Source organism: Rhinatrema bivittatum, chromosome 2, assembly GCF_901001135.1.
Source record: "Rhinatrema bivittatum chromosome 2, aRhiBiv1.1, whole genome shotgun sequence".
NCBI lineage: Eukaryota > Metazoa > Chordata > Amphibia > Gymnophiona > Rhinatrematidae > Rhinatrema > Rhinatrema bivittatum.
The window spans coordinates 58,856,204-58,868,432 of NC_042616.1; the positions used below are offsets into that span (position 1 = coordinate 58,856,204).

The 12,229-nt window shown below is 44.9% G+C and overlaps 1 protein-coding gene across 1 annotated transcript in view; it reads right to left on the reverse strand.

The window, feature by feature from the left end:
• Window positions 1-12,229, reverse strand: part of CCDC12 (coiled-coil domain containing 12) — a 181,297-nt gene that overhangs the window by 37,953 nt on the left and 131,115 nt on the right. Inside the window, exon 4 of the mRNA XM_029588228.1 lies at window positions 191-252. Coding sequence (XP_029444088.1) covers window positions 191-252 — 62 coding nt within the window. The remainder of the gene's footprint in view (window positions 1-190; window positions 253-12,229) is intronic.

Here is a 12,229-nt window from a genome sequence, read left to right on the forward strand (position 1 = left end):
AAAAAAAGAAGAAATTTCAAAGAAAGCTTTTTCAGAAGAAGAGTGAATAGGTAAAGATTTGCACACACAAAAAATTATTTTCTGTAGTGCTACTAAATGTTCATAAGGCTGTACAGATACATTTGAGACCGTCAAGACAAATAAGAGGCATCAGGAAATGTATTTATTATGGAGAACATAGTTAACCTACCACTTCTTCAATGACAGGCTCTAGCTTTGCGGCTTCTAGCTGGTCCTTCACTTTCTCCTCCACTAGACGGTGCAATAAAACAAAGCATGAAATTACCAGAATAAGCATGACCAAAAAAAAACACTAATACAGAGAAAGTCATACTGAATCATATCTTATTGTTCTTCCAAGACGGAATAAGATTCTCTGCAGGCTGGGACCAACATAAGAATTATCCAGACACGATGATGTTGATGAGCTCATTTGGAGAAGGGACCTGTGTACTCTCTAACTCATTTATATAATCTTCTACGGATAATTCCTATGCTTGTCCCAGAAAAGGTTATGTAACAGCTAACAAAGAATTTAGTTTTCTCAAGGATAAATGCAGCTACTAGAACTCTGCACCTTCAAAGCATTTAACAAGTAATTATTTTAATTTTTTTTTTTAATTTCCAAATACACAGGCTAGCTTGTTATGAAAACAAACATTTAACATATTGCAGCATTCAAGACAGGCTCTATCCACATCTTTAAGGCTTTAGGGCAGGACATTTAGGGCATTATCTGTAATATGCTTTGCCTCTACACCTATGGAATACTAAAGCTCTGAAATATTTCAGGAAGGCCTTATAAACCTTCCCTTTCTCAGCCACTTTCAAAGACTTGCTGCCCGAACAGCTGACCGACAGGCCGATTCAGTACTGTGTGCTCAGCCAAGCGCACCGTTTAGCACCTGTTTGGCTGCATGTTTTCGATGCGTGTCTATTACCCTTTATACTGTAAGGGGTAATAGCGCCTTGAAAACACGCGGCCAAACTTGCATAAACTAATAGCGCTCATCACATGCAAATGCATGTTGATGAGCCTATTAGTTAGTCACCCGAGATACTGAAAGTAAAATGTGCGGCCAAGTCGCACATTTTACTCTCAGAAATTAACGCCTTCCCAAAGGCAGGCGTTAACCATAGACAGCTCCAGGTACATGTACAGAAAAGCAGAAAAAAATGCTTTTCTGTACACCCTCCAACTTAATATTATAGCGATATTAAGTCGGAGGCCCCAAAAATAAAAAATACCCAAAAACCTCTTGGAAAAAAAAATATCTGCCAGCCGGTCGACGTGTTCAAAAACGGACACTCAATTTTGCCGGCGTCCGTTTTCCGAACCTGCGGCTGTCAGCAGGTTCGAAAACAGACACCGGTAAAATTAAGCGTCAGTTGTTGGACCCGCTGACAGCCGCCGCTTTGACTAATAAGGAGGCGCTAGGGACGCACTAGTGTCCCTAGCACCTCCTTATTAGCGCGGGCCCTAATTTAAATAGAGAATCTCGCGCCCAGGAGAGGTGCCTGGGCACGCATCGGGAGAGTGGGCGCTGGCCTCGGTGCACCGACTCTCCCACAGGTTTTATATTGCATCAGCCTGCTGAGGCATCTCCTGTAAATTTTCCTCAGACAACTCTGAACTATCCCACAAGTTAGACTTTGCAAACCGTAAGCCTGCTTGGGTCTCTGTCTTGTTATTTTCTGTATGACTGTGTTCTTGTTTTAACTTGTTCTTATCTTTTATTATACTCTGCCACGAACCCTGAAGGGTGCAGGCAGGTCATAAGTGAATTTTAAATAAATAAGTAGTAAGAAAATCCCAAGCTGTAACTGGAGTGGGATGAAATGCGTTCCTGATCACTGGCAGAAAGATTTAGGAAAGACATTCTGGATAAAAGCAAATGCCACATAGCTGTAAGAATATGCTTAAAAACCATAGTAGCATGCCCCAGCATTTTGTCTATATAGCAAGGGTTTCAGTTACTTCTAATTACAGTTATTACTTGTCTACACCATACTGTAGCTTTTCCCTCATTCCTTGGAAATTGTTCCACTTTATTAGAGAGTGTGTATTGTTTTTTTAAGAAGAAATTCTACAGCATACTTCCCCATTCCTGAGCAATGCATCACCAGAAGGTGAAACACGAAACGCAGGTTTATGAGACCAATTCCAACCTATCCCTACCCAGGACCCACTTCATACAAATACACAGGAACTCACCAGAAAATCCAAATACCCTAAATGGCAGCTCTTACTGCCCACCCCAAACTCCCTCCCTTGCAATTTTAACTCTGTAAGTGTGTCAAACTGAAATATCCTTAGATCGTCATATGACGCCAGAGGGTGCCAGGTTCCACTATGGTTTTCCTGATGGCATTGCATCTGGTCATCCACTTGCAAGTCTTCTCTGCCCTGCCTTTGTCCCCTGACCCCCAATGGACTAATTAAATTGTTCTCAGATATACACACTATCTGCTGCGCATGTGCAGTCTGGCCAGAATATCCACATGACAAGACCCAAAGCTTACAGTGAGAGCACCAACTTTTACCAGACCTTTTAAAATGGGCATAAATTTAAAAAAAATGGAAAAACTTATTTAATTTATTTTAATATTTTTAAATTGTTTAATGTGAAAATTCCTTCTAGTATAATGTTGAGGAGAATGGGAAAAGAGAGTTGGTGATATGTTTTGAAGTATTGCTTAACCTACCTCAGCACCAGCGATCACCAAATGGTGTGGCTTGATATCGCAAATGGGATATAGAGAAGTCACCCAAAGACCCGAGTTTTGAATTTCAAAATAACGGACTTTGTCAAAATGGGGACATACCTGGAGGAAGAACTAGAAGACTGGGAGAAAATGAGAGAGGTGGAACAACAGTGGGCCAAACTGAAAGGAGCAATTACAAGAGCTACAAATCTATATTTTAGAAAAGTAAACAAAAGTGAGAGAAATAAGAAACCAATCTGGTTCTCAGAGGAGGTGGCTGATAAAATAAAAGCACAAAGAACAGCATTCAAGAAATATAAAGGATCCCAAAAAGAGGAACACAGGTAAGAATATCTGGTGAAACTGAGGGAGACGAAAAAAGAAATCAAGAAAGCAAAAGGTCAGGTGTAAAAAAGGATTGCCAAAGAGGTAAAGTGAGGAGACAAAATATTTTTCAGATATATCAGAGAAAGGTCCCAAGTGGTACAGTGAAATTAAAAGGAGACAAAGATCAACGGGGGGAGAGTGACGAAGAAATGGCTGAAATATTAAACAAATACTTCAGTTCGGTGTTCACTAGAGAAGACACTGGAGAAGGACCATCACTAGTTAACAAGACTGTGGATGGGGTTGGAGTAGACAAAACTCCATTTACAGAAGAGAATGTATGGGAAAAGCTAGGAAAACAAAGTGGGCAAGGCCATGGGGCCTGATGAGATACATCACAGGATACTGAAGGAGCTCAGAGATGCGCTGGCGGGTCCGCTGAAGGACCTGGAAACAGGATTGGTGCCGCAAGACTGGAGAAGAGCAGTTGTTGTCCTGCTTCACAAGAGTGGGTACAGAGAGAAGGCTGGAAACTACAGGTAAGTTAGCCTCACCTTGGTGGTGGGAAAATTAATGGAGACTATGCTGAAGGAAAGGATAGTGAACTATTCACAAACCGGTGGGTTGCTTGACCCAAGGCAGCATGGATTCACCAGAGGAAGGTCCTGTCAGACAAATCGGACTGATTTTTTTGATTGGGTGACTAAGGAATTGGATCGAGGAAGAGCACTCAACGTGATCAACTTGGATTTCAGCAAAGCTTTTGATACGGTCTCACATAGGAGGCTTGTGAATAAAATGAGAAGCTTGGCAATGAGCGCCAAGGTGGTGTCTTGGATTACAAACTTGTTGATGGACAAAAGACAGCATGTGATTATAAATGGAACCCACTCTGAAGGCAGAATGGTGTTAAGCGGAGTACCACAGGGATCAGTGTTGGGACCAGTTCTGTTCAACATCTTTGTGAGAGATATTGTGGAAGGGATAAATGGTAAATTTTGTCTATTTGCGGATGATACTAAGATCTGCAACAGAGTGGATACGCCGGAAGGAGTAAAGAGAATGAGACGTGATTTAAGGAAACTTGAACAGTGGTCGAAGATATGGCAGCTGGGATTCAATGCCAAGAAGTGCAGTCATGCATCTGGGGTGTGGTAATCCAAAAGAGCTGTATGTGATGGGTGGTGAAGTGCTGTTGTGCACACAGCAAGAGAGACACCTTGGGGTGATAGTGTCTAGTAAGCTGAAGATGGCGAAGCAATGTGACAAGGCGATAGCTACAGCCAGAAGAATGCTGGGCTGCAAAGAGAGAGGAATAACCAGTAAGAAAGAGGAGGTGATAATCCCCTTGTACAGGTCCTTGGTCAGGCCTCATCTGGAATATTGTATTCAATTTTGAAGGCCATATCTCAAAAGGGACAGAGTCAGGGTGACAAAAGGTCCCTCAAAAGGGACAAAAGAGAAGGGCAACAAAAATGGTGAGAAGTCTCCATTAAATGACTTATGAGGAGAGGTTGAAGAAATTAAATATGTATACTCTGGAGGAAAGGAGGCACAGGGGAGACATTTATTTATTTATTTAAATATTTTTATGCGGACGTTCGTTTGCACATCACATCAGTTCACAGACAGTTTAACGAGGTTTTGGTAACAGAGGAGGAGAAATGGGAAATTACTTTTTAACAGTTTTAAGATATGATACAGTTGGAAAAAAATCAGTAGAACTAGGGGTCACGGAATGAAACTCCAGGGAGGATGACTCAGAACCAACGTCAAGAAATATTTCTTCACGGAGAGGGTGGTGGATGCCTGGAATGCCCTTCCGGTGGAGGTGGAAAAGACAAAAACGGTGAAAGATTTCAAAGGGGTATGGGATAAATACTGTGGATCTCTAAATACTAAAGGATGGAAATGAAGAAAAGAGTGCAATGGGTGTAACTTGCTGGTGTGGTGGTTACTACCCTTAACCAATAAGCCTTCATACGGTTGATGCAACTTCAATGCTCTCTGCTTTAATGGCAGGTGGAAAAAAGGAAACGGGGAAATAGATTCAGAAAGCAACCAACAAGAACATTAAATTTTAAGGTCTGGGAAAACAAATAAGCATGGGAATAACTTGCTTATGTGGCTATTACTACTCTTAGGGGCTGATTTTAAAAGCCTTACGCGCGTAGAGGGAGTTACGAGTGTTGGACCTATTTTAGAAAGGTCCAGCGACACGCGTAAAGCCCCGGGACACGTCTGTCCCAGGGCTTTACTAAAGGGGTGGTGAGGGGGCAGGGCGGTCCAGGGAGGGGGCGGGGTCAGAGGCCTCTGACACAGCGGCCATTACTGCTGTATTGGAGGATCGCGTGCCGGCAGGCTGCCAGTGTGTGCAACCTGTGCCTGCCTATAGGCAGGCGCAAAAGGTATGTTAAAAAATTTAGGGGGTTTAGAGTAGGGCTGGGGGGGGGGGAAAGGTTAGAGAAAGGGGTGGGAAGGTCAGGCTAGGGGGAAGGGAATGGGGGAAGTAATAAAATTGGGCATACATGTGTGCGCGCCGGGTAGCACGTGCACATGTACGCCTGCGCGCTCCTTTTATTGTTAACGGTTTTTATTATGGATACCAACAATGACAGGAGTTACAGTCAAGATAGCGGCCTGGAGAAGTTGTGTACTGACTTCTACACAGACCTTGCAATAACAACATCCCAACAGATACCCAGCAACCTTCCCCCCCACCCGCCCACCCACCAGAAACGTATAAACAAATGTCCAAGGGTAGAAACCATGCACGTAGTCAAGCCTTCAGTAAGTCCAGCCAGTAGTAAATGTCCTCAAGAGTCACCGCTATGACAACCTCAGCAATCGTTGACGACCAAACTGCGGGAGCGATGAGACAGAGATTGCAAGTACGGGTCCCAAATCAGCAAAAACTGCCGTCGAGAGCGGGGATCCACTCGGGAGTCCAGTTCCTCCAGGCGTAACAAGTGGTGAAGTTGGTTGCGCCAAGTCCAAAAAGACGGAACATTAGAGTCCCGCCAATGCAACAATATAACTTTTTTCCCCACCATACACGCTTTGTGAATGAGAAGACGTTGACCTCTCTTTAAAGAGATACGGGGAAAATGACCAAAAAGAAAAAGTAATGGCGTTATAGGCAATTTAACTCCCAACAGGTCCATTAAATAAGACGCAATGCGTCCCCAGAATCGACGAACCTTAGGACAGGCCCAAAAGGAATGGGATAAATGCCCAACAGTTCCTTGACATTTACTGCAAAGCGCACTGAGGGTCAACCCTGAGCGATAAGCAATGTATGGGGAGATATAAGCCCTGCGCAAGAACTTAAAATGCATCTCCCTATAATACATATTGACGGTTATTTGATTAATTCGGCCAAAACTTGCCTTCAGAATAGAAGCTGTGAGAGCAAACAGCCCATCCCTATTCCAGCGTTCAAGCAGCATGGCATATGGTTCATGTTTCGTGAGGGATTTTAGAATTTTGTAATACAGAGACAGCCTGGGTACCTGCTGGATATTAAAACGCAGTACTTTATCCCATAAAGTCAAGACCTCCACCGGTCCAGGCTCTAACAGTAACGACTGAAAATAATGCTTAAGCTGGAGGTAAGAAAAGACATGTGAGGGATCCAAGCGATACCTAGATCGTAATTCAGGAAATGACAACAACTTACCCTCATCGTCAATTACGTGGCCCAACCTAGTAATACCCAGGGTCCGCCAGGTTTGAAACCCTTTAGTCTGGGAGCCAGGGAGAAAGGCACTATTCCCCTGTATAGGCAACAGCGGGACACACACCCGAGGGACCTTCAATAACTTTGTGACTATGCGCCAAGTCTCCCTCAATGGTTCAATTGACGGGGAATGAAGGATAGAGGAGGGGAGCCCTTGGGAGGGAGCCTGAACTACATAGGAGAGAGCATGGGGTGCAACCAATGCTGACTCCGCTGAGAGGTGTACGTAGGAAGATTTATCAAGCATCCAATCCCGAAGAAGACGGAGATTGCATGCCAAATTGTAAAGCTGCAAATCTGGGACTCCCAGACCTCCCTCCCCCCACCGCTCTTTAAGATCCACCAACGATATTCGTGCCTTCCCTCCCTTCCAAAGAAAATTACGAAGGGCTTTATCAATGGACCTAATATCCGGGCGCTTAAGTAAAAGAGGTAAGTTTTGCAAAAGAAACAACCATTTTGGCAAGAGCACCATCTTGAATAAATTAAGACGGCCACAGAGGGAGAGTGGCAAACCTTGCCAGGTGCGGAGCTTATCCAATGTCACTTGAAGTAGGGGTTTAACATTAGCCACATAGAGACTGTTAGGGGAGGTGGGGAGGATCACCCCCAAGTAACGTAGGGACCCGTCAGCCCACCGTAACGGAAAGGCACCCGGCCAACCTTCTCTAAGGGTGGCCAGATAGGCCAAGACTTCAGACTTGGTAGGATTAAGTCGAAGGCCGGCAAAGCTACCAAAGTGATCAAAAAGCTGCAGTAAGGGAGTTAGAGATCGTTGGGGCCTGGTCAAAAAAATCATAACATCGTCAGCAAAAGCCACATATTTGAGAATTTCTGTGTGCATGCGAATACCCCTTATCTGCGCAGTATTCAAAATAGTCAGTAACAGAGGTTCCAACTGTAGGAGAAAGAGCAACGGGGAAAGAGGACACCCCTGTCTGGTACCACGTGTAATAGAAAAAACCTCAGAGTGAGCATTATTAGCAACAATAACCGCAGTAGGCTCATGATACAATAACCGAACAGCATCGAGGAACCAGCCGTCAAACCCCATCGTTTGCAAAATGAAAAAAAGGTAACCCCACTCCACTCGGTCAAAGGCCTTTTCTGCATCAAAATTGATCAGAAGATAGGGCTCCTCCATCGATTGACTCATTTCCATGGCCGCTAAAATCTTGCGAATAGTAGTTAAAGCATAGCGTTTCCGCACAAATCCCACCTGATTTTCCCCAATCAGTGTAGGAAGCACGTCAGCCAGCCGATCAGCTAGGATTTTTGCCAATATCTTCTGATCAACATTAAGAAGCGAGATTGGCCTGTAGGAGGTTAAAGCTGTAGTGTCCTTGCCCGGTTTGGTAATGAGTGTGATATGAGCTTGATTAACAAGGAGGGGGTATTGACCCTAGGCAATTAAGGTATGATAAGTCTGAGCTAGAACGGGACTGACGAATTCCACCAAGCTTTGATAAAACTCCGCCGTGAACCCATCGGGCCCCGGCGCCTTAAAACGTTTGGATTGTAAAATCGCCCGATGGACTTCGTCCTGCTCTAGAGGGCGGCTAAGCTTCGCCTTCTGTTCCAGCGTGAGGACTGGCAAATCCAGCCGCTCGCAAAACTGAGCACAAACTTCCGGGTGCCAGCCTTCTGTAGTATACAAGCTAGAGAAAAATGTCTGAAACTGTGCAAGAATTGCTGTAGTATCAGTATGCAGGTCGCCAGCAGTCGTTCGTATTACTGGAATGTGTCTAGAGGTGCGTGACGCCTTCACTAAGTTATGCAACAATCGGCCCGACTTATTACTAAATTTATGCATTTGATATTGATAATAGAGGAGACTCTTTCTTTCCCGTTGGTGAAGGAGAGTGTTAATCTTCCCCTGCACCACCCGGTAAGCTTCCCTATCGCCCGGGAGATTAGTGCAAGCCAAACGCCGTTTAAGAGTCTGCAATTTAGTACTTAAGGTAAGAAGACTCTGATCCAGGACTTTCCTGCGGCGCGCAACATAGGAGATGATATCTCCGCGTAACACCGCCTTGGCCGTATACCAGAAAAGAACCGGGGTGGACTGATGCTCCTCATTAAGAGTCGCATAATCTTTCCAACGTAATCGTAAGTAGTCCTGGAAGGAACTATCATCTGCCAAAAAGTAAGGGTACCTCCATATCCGATTAACAGGTGCAGAAGGAGAGACCTGCACGTCCAACCAAACTGGAGCATGATCGGAGAGCGTAATATCACCAATACAAGCATCATTAACCTTAGTGAACTGTTTATCACTTATAAAGAAATAATCTAAGCGAGACCAAGTCGCATGGGCTCGAGATAAGTGAGTAAATTCCCTCTCTGTAGGATGTAATATCCTCCACACATCCAGAAGACGAACAGACTGCTCGAGCTGTAGTAAACTATTGCTAAGCACCCGATCCCTAGGGCTAATCGTGGATTTGTCGAGGTGTAAATTCCTGACAGCATTAAAATCCCCCCCCCAGAATAATGAAATCGTCCAAATATGGGAGCAGTAACCCCTGCAACGCACGCAGAAAACTCACAGTATCACTATTTGGTGCATATATATTACACAGTATGATGGAAACATTTTGGATTTTTACAACTAATACCAGATAACGACCTTGTGGATCCTTTAACTCCTGCATAATAGTAAAGGGTACATTTTTACCAAATAATATGGCAACCCCTGCGGACTTAGATGAGGCCGAAGCATAATATACATCCCCCACCCAACCTCTGCGGAGCTTGGCATGTTCTACATTGGTAAGATGGGTCTCTTGGAGGACCTGTTTCTTTCTAAGGTGATTCAATATTTTTGACCTCTTAATGGGCGAATTTATGCCACAGACATTCCAAGACATAAATCGAAGTCCACTAACCGGCATGAGCTAAGAAATTTACAGACATACCAATGAATAAACAGGTATCAGAACCAGGAAGGTTCTCCCAGCCAAAACCCCCCTGTGAAAACAGCCCTGTGTCATAACATAAAAGGACCTCCGGATCAATGTGCATGGAACCCATACCCTGCCAAACATAAAAAATAACCTTTCCCCTACCCTCCCCCCGTTCCCCCATCCCCTCCCAATCCAGGCTTACACGAATAGAAGCCACCACCATGCACACAAACACCCACCCCCCCTATCCCAACATTCCAGCCCCATCCAGTCAACAGATAAAAGAAGTAGGACCTGAGAGGCCCAGAGGAAGGCACAATCATAAAGATAATAGAAAAACCAGAAATTGAGGAACTTGTAGGACAGTCCAACAACTTGAACCCCGGAATTAGGGTCCTGAACCAAAGAGCAATAGGCAGGTCCGTCGCATACAACTGCAAGGAAACAAAAAGAAAAAAAAAATTGTAAGAAACAATGGGCAAGGACCAAAACTCAGCCAACCAAGGCCAAGGCATCCGGCAGAAATCCAGCCAGCTCCAGTACAGTCAGTCCGGGTCCGCACTGTTGTTAAGAGAATTCTGAGCGCTCCCACGATTAGAAGCACGCGCAAACTCCTGCGCCTCCGCCAGCTCCGTGAACCACTTGACACCTTCACGGGTGACTACCCGCAATCGAGCCGGATACACTAACGTGGCCCGATATCCCGAATTGATGAGTTGGGTGCACACTGGGGCTAGGACACGGCGTTTAGCTGACAAGGCGGCTGAAAAATCTTGAAACACCATGACCTTCGTATTCTCATACATTAACGCCTTGCCTGCCCGGGTAGCCTGCAAAATCTCCCCTTTATGCACAAAATTAAAAATTTTTGCAATAATGATGCGAGGCCGCTGGTCAGAGGCCCGTTTCTGGCCTAACCTATGAGCGCGTTCTATACGTAGGGGCCCATGCGCGTGGGTAAGACCCAATTCTTTTTGCAGCCAACCCTCCAAGAAAGGCACTAGGTCCCGGTCAGGTATAGTCTCCGGGAGGCCCAGGAACCGCAGATTCGACCGGCGAGACCGGTTTTCTAAATCTTCAAGCCGGTCTGCCTGCTTGGTAACCACCATTTTGAGTGCTGCGACCTCAGCCTCTACTGTCTGCGCCCCGTCCTGCAGATCAGACACCCGCTGTTCCAATGTAGAAAATCTCGCCTCACACCCCGCAAATGCCGAGGCAAGTTCGGTAAGTTTGGTCGAAATACTTTTGAGTTCGGGGCCCAACAGTTCTGATATCGCGGTTTTTATTTCGGAAATCGCCACCTTAGCCGGTGGGGGCGGGGTGACTGGCGCCATATTGGCTTGCACCTCCGAACCGCGCGGCTTATCTTTTTCCTTGTCCTTTTGTTTGAGCCGGGCTGCCATGTCACACACCAAGCCCAAATAGCGTGCAGAGCAAGTTCTCACAGTTCCTCGTGAAGTGCCTGGGTTAAAATAGCCGTGGATGGGGATGGATGCGGGAGGGTCGGCGCTGCGAGGGAAAAATCACGTCTTTCCCCTGCACTGCATCACGTGACCTCTGCGCGCTCCTTTTAAAATCTACCCCTTAACCAATAAGCCTGATACTTTTGATGCTATCATAGGCTTGCTGGGCAGTCTAGATGGACTGTTTGATCCTTTTCTGCCATCATTTCTATGTTTAAATGCTTTGCTATAAGGTTTTATTGTTACTGTATTAATTGAAATTCAATAAACATTTTTCCCAAAAAAATATTGATGCTTGTTAAGCAGGCAATTGTAAGTTGAAAGTGTCCTTGGTTAAAACAACCAAACTCCACCACCCCCCTCACCACATAACAAACTTACTACAGGTCCAAAATCAACTACGAAGTCAAATATTTTAAAGCACATGGAAACAATTTAACAATTATATATAATCACCTTTCTGGAGTTTCTGACTGTCATACACTGATGAAAAAATAAACTTATTGGACAGGTTAAGAATATGGGATGCTGATTTACCAAATTCACACCAGCACGAAGCTACATCTATACACTGTACAGAGAGTGGGAATAAACAGAGAAATTAGTCTGTTCCTGGAGTCCACATAGGCAACAGACCCTATTATATCCACACATGGTAGGGAGAACCTCATGAGAGGCAGAACAATTCTATCCTGGAAGAGAGGAGGTGCAGGGGAGATATGAAACAGAACTTCAGATACCTGAAAGGTTTGAATGATGTACAAACTTCAAACCTTTTCCATCAGAAAGGAAACAGTAGAACTAGGGGTCACAAAATGAACTCCAGTGGGGACGACTCTTCACAGAGAGGGTGGTGTATGCTTGCAATGTCCTTCTGGAGGAGGTGGCAAAGAAGAAAATAGTCAATGAATTCAAAGGGGCAAGGGATAAAAAACTGTGGATCCCTAAAGGCTAGAGGACAGAAATGAAGATGAGGGTGCATGGGGATAACTCTCATGGAGTGGCAGTTACTACCTTTAACAGAAACCATGGGGATTACTACCCTCAATCAATAGCCTTGATGCGTTGGACGTACCTGCAACATCGCT